Below are 9,000 nucleotides of genomic sequence, written 5' to 3' on the forward strand. Positions count from 1 at the left end.
CACCACGTATGGGAGTGAGGGGCAGCGTTAGGCCGCTGGTGGTGCTCAGTGCAGCAGAAGGGAGGCTTCCTTCCACGGATGCTACTGGAAAGGGGAGTGGGGTTTTTCTGGGGGGCTTCGGATAGTCATCCTAATGCGTGTTCCTCTCCCTGTGCGATTTTGGGAGATGAGAGCGAGGGAGGTCCCTATTCGTGACAAATTTTTAAAGATCAAGTGAAGCCGTCCTAGTCTGAATAAAAATAACCTTGTGTGGTTTATTTCGTGTGCCAGATTGTTTTTCTTCTCATTCTGTGGCAGGTTGGGCTGCTCAGCCAGCCTAGAGAGAAGGCTGGAGAAGGAAACATGTCTTCTGAATCTTTTTGTCTGGCTGCTCAAGCTAGGTTTGACTCCAAATGGTTGAAGACAGACTTACAGGTAAGGAGTTAGATAGTTGTATTGGATCGTGACCTTTCAGGTGCAGATCAAGGATGCTTTTAGTCTAAATAACTGATGAACAGAGGACTGCAGCATTGCTTCTGAGATGGATGTATAGGGGGTTTTTTTTAGTATGCTGATTTAAAACTGATCTTGAGGCAACACTAACTTATTTTGAGCTGCAAATAAATCTCTATTGTCAGTCCAGTCCCCTCTGCTTAGATACAAGCTGGACTACATATGTATGCTATCTTTGCAGAGTGTCAAAGCACATAGCTGAGTATGTAGCATTAGTGCTAGAACTATAAATTCTTCATTTGGGCTGTTGCTAAACTTCTTTCCTGCATATGAGCTAGCAGCTTTAATGCATAAGAGAACTGAAGTGAAAGGGGATGGAAATCTGATTTATATTTTGAAGAATTCAGATTAGCTTTTACTATAGTTGTTTATATAATGGGTATAGACTTCTTTTAGGTTTTGTCTTTTTTGAAGGGAGCTAATTTTTTGTCAAAGATAGGTGGTTAAAATGGTCTTTGTTGAAATGTGCTTGTCTTTGGTGAAAGTTTTCTGTTGTCTTGAAAGATGATCTGTTCATTTATCAAGGTTGTGTGATACAGGGATGAGGGTAATATCATGTTTTCCCAATTTGGGTTTGAAAATTAAGTGGAAATTGTAAAGAAGTAGAGTGGTTTGGGTCAGTTACATTTCTTTCAGATGAAATGGGTAACTAGAGTAAGTCCTTGTCGTGTTTGTCTCTTCCTTTCCCCAGATGTTGCACATAGGTACCTTACTTTGAATAACCTTTCTGAGTTCCTACTCAAGCCTCTGAAATTCTTGTTGGGATGGGCCAGCCAGTGTTATTCCTTTGTTACAGATTAATAATTAAAAAAAAATTTAAAAATTGCATCCTGAGTGACTTTACCCAAAAGTACGTGCTGATAGTCTGAATGGTTGAGTGCACCTGTATCTGTGGTTAGACAAGGGTTTTTTTCCCCATGTAGTTGTGATTCAGAAGCAGCCTTTCTCCAATATTTTACATCAAACAAGCTAAATTGGAATCAGAAGTGACAGATATAGCCTTAGAGGTTACATTATTTAGTAGGTCTTGTATGTAAATGCTGTAAAATGGCAGGGCTTGCTCTTGATTTGGCTACATTTGTTCTGTTTTCATTTTTTGTTCTTACTGAAGCAAAAGTTTTATTCCAAGGTTATGGGTTTTGGCTAACATAGTAGATAAATGTAGTAGAAAACAATTGGAAGATCAGCATATTAAGAAATACAGAAATATTTTTGTGATTCCTGGAAGCTGGCTTCTAGATTACAAATATGTTGATTCAACAGTTGTAGAATAGAGGAAAATTTTAGCTGAAAAAGTGGCAATCTTTGTAACAGCTGCTAACCATGCATTGCTTATTTTTCTTCTGTATTATATGGGGTGAAAAATGTGACTGTTCATGTAATTTGTCAGATTTTTACCTTTCATTTGTAGCACCTTCTTTTCTACATACCTTTTTTCTGTTCGTATAAACTTTTGTCAAGAGGGTTTCAGTTGCCATCCAAACTTTAAGGATTATTTTCAGCTGAGTGTGTATGAATGCTGTGAAATATTTGCCTTTTATGAGACTGCTATGTAGTTAGTGTGTTGTAATAATTCCTTTTAATAATAAAAATCTTAATTTGTAACAAATTTCTATGAATAAGCTCTCTTATAAATAAGAGCTCTTTATGAGTAATGACAAGTGAGACTCTAATTGCCAGGGTACTCCCTTTGTTTTTTTCCAATCATGCTGTAGTCAAAATAATGAGATTAATGAAAGAAGAGAACAGTAATCATTTGTGATCTGCTGGATGCAAACATCTCTTCTTTGGAATCTGAAGACTAGCCAGGCCTCCTGGGTATAATATAATTTTCTTATTAGGTCAACTGTTTTTTGGTAGTATGCAGGTCTTCATCATGATACTCTTATCTGGATGTATGTGTTCAGTGTTTTAAAAAAATCTTCATGTGAATCTTGAATTGCTCCTTTTTGATGTTTTAAATGACAGATGCCTTCTGTTGAGTAAAGGGCTCTTGGGCTCTGGGGAATTTTTCTGTTGCATGATTGAGTATTGTAGCTACTGGCAGACTAGCATGACCTAGCTGTGTGTAACATTTCTTTATAGGTATAAATCCTGTCTCTCAGTCCCTTAAGTTCTCCGTGTACTGAATATGCTGATTTCCCACTTTATAAGCTTTTACTGGTAACTGTTGGTGTTCAAGAGGCTGTCAACAGGAATTGAAAAGATGAGCATAGTACCTATGAGAGATTTGAGGAAAGACACACTAATTCGTGTGAATTAATCAAGCTGGCTACAAATTATTGTTTGGAATTAGATCTTGAAAGTCTTCACTTTTCAGCTAGATTTTTAACTTTTCACTGTACAGCAGTCCAAGAGTGGGTAGGTGAAAGTCCTTGGAGAAACAGTTATACCAGTGAATTCTTACTTTAGGAGACAGAGAGAGATTGATTAGTCTTTAAAACTAACTTCTTTGTTTTTGGTTTATTACTAAATGAGGTTCTTTGCTGCTGCAGAGATTGGGGAGTATAGCTAGAATTGGAAGTGAAATGTTTTATTTGGTGGGCTAACAGTTTTCAAAGTCTGACTTGGTTTTTTTTGGTCACTTTTTCATGGGTCGTGTTTAATGTAGTTGCTAGAAAGGCTAGCGAATCACTTCCAATTTGTTTTTTTTTTTTTGTTTGTTTGAATCAATAGATTTAAAACCAGCTACCTATTTATGTCTACTACTAGTAGAAACCATCAAATTCATAGCAAAATCTGTGTAATGGGAGATCGTGTTTTAATGGCCATTTCTAAGGAAGACATCCTTTTTAAAAAAAAAAGAGCATTAAAAAAACACGCAAATGGAAGGGAAGATTAAAATTGTTTACTTCAACCTAGATACCCAGTTTGCTGAATCAGACTGTGCTTATAATAATTGTGATTAAATAGATGTACCGCAATGCTAATTTAGAACCTTATGCAGAGAGCTTTAATTAGTGATGGCTGAATAACAAAAAAACTAGAGTTGCTGTCAGCTAATGGGATGCATGTGTGTGTTCAAATGGTGTTTATTAGTCTGCTTATTCTGGATCCTGCGGAGAGCTATTGTGTTTAGTAGCAGGGGTTTCACTTTCCTGTAGTGTGGAAAAAACGTCAGGCAGTAGTCAAGGTGCAAGAGCTGTCCACAAGAGGAATATGATGCATTTTCATCAGTTTTCTTTGAGTTCATGCTTGACAGGCTGTTTCTGTCATTTTCTTTGGCCACAGAGATGAGAATGAGCTTTTAAAAATGAAACGGCCACCTGCAAGAGTTGCGTTTGTCTGTAATCTTTTTACCTTCCCTTCAATGTTAAATTCAGCATTTTGATTTTCCTGCTCTTCTAGCATCTAGATTAGTGTCTTTACTTGTAAGAAGATTATGTAAGTAAGTGAAGTCTTTACTGGTAAAAGGAAGAGGTCAATGAAAGTTGCTTTCTCTATTCTATGGACTTCCTGTTAATTTGCTTCTTAGTTCTGGTTTTCTGATTAAAATTTAAGGGTTTATGTGGAAGTTCTTATAGCAAACGAAGATACCTACATTTTTGAAGGAACTGAAGTTTGCAGTAAGGATTTTTAAAATTATTTAGAAAATGAAGTAGTGCTGTCCCTCCAAAATAAGTGATTTCCAGAGGGAGAGGTGAGGACCATATGTGAAATGATAGCTTAGAGAAATTAAATTTAATGTTTAGTTCTGTTTGAGCTGAAATATTTGAATACAGTTCTGCAAATGGAGAAAGTTAGAGAATTTATCTTCTAAATCTGAAGGAATTGTATAGTTTTTCTTTGCATGTGACCATTAACTGTTCATAAACTTTTGCAAGGAATGGAAAACTAGTAGAATGTTGTTATGGGGACATTTCTGGTTTAACTCTAAATCTGTTGAAGTAATGCAGGGCTGCTGGACTTTTCTGTCCTTGCTATCAGAGCTTGAGAGCAGTATGGTTAGATCTAATGATGTTTCACTGTGTTTGCATAGGTGTGATAAGCGACTGTGGTTTCAGGGCATGCTTCAGTGGGAAGGAAGGAAGCTAGGGCAAAATACTGGAGAAGACAACAATGAAAAAGGAAACACCAATTGAATAGATTCAAAAAAGCAAAAACAAAAGAGAGGCTGTGGAAAGGACTTACTGTTCTGTGATTTTCTTCAGCATTGCTGGGCTGAAAAAGTTTTGGGTTTTTTAATCTATTTCTAAGGAAAAACTGGTTTTTATTGTAGTCCTTAAAATACAGCCACTGGGTAGTGCAGAAGTAACTGCATAGAAAAACTCCTCCTTACCCCGCTGGCAGTTCTGAATTGAAAATTATTTAAGTAGCTTATGTTTTAAATCAATATTGACATTTTGGGATTATGAAGTCACTTTCTTGAATTTCCAGTGCAATCAGGAATCCTACCTGAACCAGTCCTTGTTCTTTTGTGTAATTTTCTTTTCCTGGCTTCATTTTTCTAGAGCTTCAGTTATCTTTTATGGAGGCTTCTATGCTTTCTGCAGGAAAGTTTATGAAACCATGTCAAGAACGTGATCTGTACTACGTGAAGTAAGCTTTGTCTGACTTAAGCTGTTGACTTGAGAACAAAATCACAGTGCTGATTTTTCTTAAAATAACTTATCAAAGCAAAATTTTAATGGTGCTTTGAGAATTCTCAGACGTTTATCCAGTTCTGGTTGCAAGATTTAATTTTCCTGAAATGTAAGGAAATGTTAATGCCCATCCCTTATTCTCTGGAGTTGATGAGGATGGATGGGAATTTCACTGCCAACTCTGCTGGAGGATAGCAGCAGCATCATATGCCAGCAACCAAACTAGAAATCCCTTTGACTTAATTAAATTTTGTACTAGACAGAATAAATTGCAATTTAACTGCAGAGAGAAGATTAGCAAAAGCTTAGAGTGAGAGCTGCCCAGTTTACAATACAGTAGAAGTTCACTTTGAACTCTGCTTAGGCCCTTGCTTTTTTGGCTTGGGATAAGTGAGCAGGGCTGAGACTTTGGTCTACGTGGGAAGTATGAATTTGGTGAGGTACATGCCTTACAGATGCAGAGATAAAGACGTGGTCTGGGAATGAGAGTGAGTGTCAACTGGTGGAAGCGGCTTGGGGTTTGTGAGAGTGGGGTGCATAGCAGTCCTAGCTTTCTTAGCCTTGCTTTGTTGGACTGATGCTGCAGTCCCTCAATCATCTTTGAGGCCCAAAGCTGAACTCTCCCAGACATCTCTCCATGACTCTCTTGTACTGGAGAGCCCATCACTGGACCCAGCAATCCAGGTGTGTCTCACCCATGCTGAGTAGAGGGAAAGGATCACCTCCCTCAACCTGCTGGCAACACTCCTAATGCAGCCCCAGACACCCATTAACTTTCTTTGTGGCCGGGGCACGTTGCTGGCTTATGTTCAACTTGGTGTCCACCAGGTTCTTTTCTGCAAAGCTGCTTTGCAGCTGGTTACCCCCAGCATATATTAGTGCATGGAGCTATTCCTCCCCAGGTGCAGGACTTTGCCCTTCTCCTTGTTGAACTCAATGAGGCTCCTTATGAAGCCCATTTCTCCAGTGTGTTGAGGTCTCTCTGGATGGCAGCACGACCCTCTGGCATATCAGCCACTCCTTCCCATTTCTGTTGGTGAAGTGAAATATTTCTTTTAAGGTTATACAATTTTGGGATTGTGAAAATAAAATTATTTGAATAGTTTATCACTTAACAGCTCAAACTTTTCTTTCGCTTTTGGCTATCATAGTGGCAATTCACTATTTAATATGTCTGCTGAATGTCACGTAGGTTAATGGTGAACTTGTTGAGTTAGAACTGAGTTGCTCTCAGTTATGGCAGATGAATTGGTTGTAAATAATGTTTCTTAATTTTCTGTTCAGTTGGTTGCTTTGATTATTGCTACAAAAAAGTCCATAGTTCCTTTACTTTCAAATATGCCTCTTTTTCCTCCTCTCCCAACACGTATACCACTGGTAAAATGCTAACTACAACCTGAATAAAAGCAAAATTGTTTATCTGAAGGCTGCTTACGGTCTAAGCTTCCACATGAGATATTTGGAGAAAGGGGGGGAGCTCTCTCTGACTTGTAATCTTGGTGGTTGCTTTATCTTTTTGCAACATGCCAAGAAAATGACTTTGATAAGAATTTGAACACCAAACCCAAGGCAGAAGAAAGTTTGTTTACTTTTTAAGTTTTTAGTCGCTTGAAAGACTGGGGTGAACTTTCTGCAATGTGAAAGGGTTAGATGTTAAAATGGAGAAACCAATTCTTGATTCTGCTTTACAGCAATGCTTACAAAAGTAGTAAGTTTTCTGAAATAAAACAGTACTGCTTTATGAAGAACCTTGAATTCAAAGTCTGTAGACCTTTAGATTGTAAGCTTCAGGGCTGTGAGGATTGTTTTCCATACCAAGGTGATCTGTCAATGTGGAATAAAATATATGAAAAGTCAGTTTAACAGACAAAAAAATCTTAACTTTGTGAAAATGATAATTTATTACACAAGCCTTCTGGAGGGTTGCCTTGCTTACTATGTTTCAAGCTTGTATTTTAGCATAGGTTAGCATTCAGCAGGTGAATGTTTTTTTAAAAAAATCTTCTATGACACATAAGCCAAAAATAGTGAAACAGTTGTGTTAAGCTATTTTTGCAAGAAAAAATATGAAAAATAAATTCCTTAAGTGCCCCATTAAAGTATATGACCACATCTGATGGACAAAGTGAATGCCATTTATTTTTGAAATATTTGTAGACAGAGAACAACACAAGAAATTCAGTCAGTGGTGAATGGTTTATTTTATTGTTTTCTGCATTGTTGAAATGCAACTTTATTTCAGACTATGCCAGTTTTTTTAAAAAAAAATAGGCCAAATATAAAGCTTTTAGCAAAACACAGAATCTTTGCAAAAGGTCTATGTGCTTTCTAGTTCTGAAGAACAGGGACTGTACCGTTCAGTAAAGCATGGGCACAGTGTAATTCTGGTGCTGCACAATTGATAAATCACAGATACGTTGAATAATGTCTAGCTCATGCTGTGTGATTCTTTTCCCTCTTACTCCCCTGAGTGACAAATAGCGAGTGACAAATATGTACAATGTGTCAGCTCATATTTTATGCTGAAAGAAAAACGATTGATGTCATTAGTATGTGTTGAAGCGAATTTCTGAAATATGCAACATAAAGTCAAGAAACCACTATGGTAATTCAGTGTGTTACAGTGATGTCAAAACATCCAACTTGTCTTTAATTCTCTGTGTTAACAGAGATTAGCTGGACCAGTAAATGACTTCTCTGCTGTTGGTTGTGACTTTTAAAACCTGTAGTCTTTAATCATTAAAATGTTTTTGGGAAATAGATCAAAATAAAGTACAAGTGGACTTGTGTGTATAATGGCAAGTATTTTACAGCAGTTGTGTGAGTGACATCTTTGTATTACACTTTTGCTAAAACACTTCGGATGTGAGTACTGCTTACATAACACAAAGATGCTTCTGAATAAGCCTTCAGCATGTTTTTTAAAAATATCTCCACTGCACCGCTTTGGTATGCTAAAGGGGTACTCTTGTTTTTCAATTTCATGTACTCTTCTCCTCCTTATGCTATATGGTTGCAAATTATAGCCTGGTTATTATGGAATTGCTTGGGATTTCGATGCCTCCTTTGCAGTGTTTTATAAAGCAAAGAGCAACATCAGTGGAAGACAAGTTGTGGTCATTACGATTCTTCAAGGGAGATCCAGATTGAGAAATCATGAGGAGACTCAGACTCATGTTACAGCAGGTGCTTTCGTGAGCACTTCAGCTAGCACAGTCCTGCCATTTGTTCCATCACGAGTGTTTGTCCTGTTGCACACTGTCCTGGTTTTGCTGGGATGGAATCAGTTTTCTATTCAGGAAAGCTGCATTTCTACAAATTCTACAGTGCTCGTTTTAGAGGGAACAAAGTTGATAAGATACTTTATTTTAGTTTTTAGACAATGCTGGTATGCAGTGATCAAGGTATTTGTCAGTTTTGAGTTAGCCAGGTGCAGAAGCTAGGACAGATGATGCAAACTGGCCAGCAGAAGTATTCTGTACTGTAAATGTCGCAGTCACTATAAATTGGGGAATTTGCTGGGGATGGCCCTCTTTCCTCAGTGGTCACTATCTCTGAAGGATATTGTTCATTGCTCTGTTCCTGAATCCTACTCTTCCACTGTTTGTGACCACTGTATCAGCTGAGTATAACTTTCTGTATTTTATATTAGTATTGGTATTAATATTGGTTTATTATTATTATTTTATTAAATCTCTTTCTATTTCAACCCCCAGGTCTTCTTTCCTTTTCCCAATTCCCCTCCCCATGTGGGGAGGAGTCATCAGGTGATGAAGCAACTGTCTAAATGATGACACACCTGTAGTGTATTGGGAACTGACCTGGGCTGAGGCTGAGGCATCTCCTCGCTCTTCCCCCAGGCGCAGCTGGTTTCAGTCTTGATCGATTCCGTAATCTGGTTCAGCCGGTGCACACGCACGTGCAT

At 37.8% G+C, this 9,000-nt stretch overlaps 1 protein-coding gene across 1 annotated transcript in view; it reads left to right on the forward strand.

The window, feature by feature from the left end:
- Positions 1 to 342: 342 nt before the first annotated feature.
- HERC2 (HECT and RLD domain containing E3 ubiquitin protein ligase 2) overlaps positions 343 to 9,000 on the forward strand; it is a gene marked incomplete at its 3' end in the record, with an annotated part of 103,068 nt that continues 94,410 nt past the window's right edge. Inside the window, exon 1 of the mRNA XM_010184126.1 lies at positions 343 to 414. Coding sequence (XP_010182428.1) covers positions 343 to 414 — 72 coding nt within the window. The remainder of the gene's footprint in view (positions 415 to 9,000) is intronic.

This window comes from Mesitornis unicolor, unplaced genomic scaffold (genome assembly GCF_000695765.1).
Source record: "Mesitornis unicolor isolate BGI_N332 unplaced genomic scaffold, ASM69576v1 scaffold9085, whole genome shotgun sequence".
In the NCBI taxonomy this organism is placed as follows: domain Eukaryota; kingdom Metazoa; phylum Chordata; class Aves; order Mesitornithiformes; family Mesitornithidae; genus Mesitornis; species Mesitornis unicolor.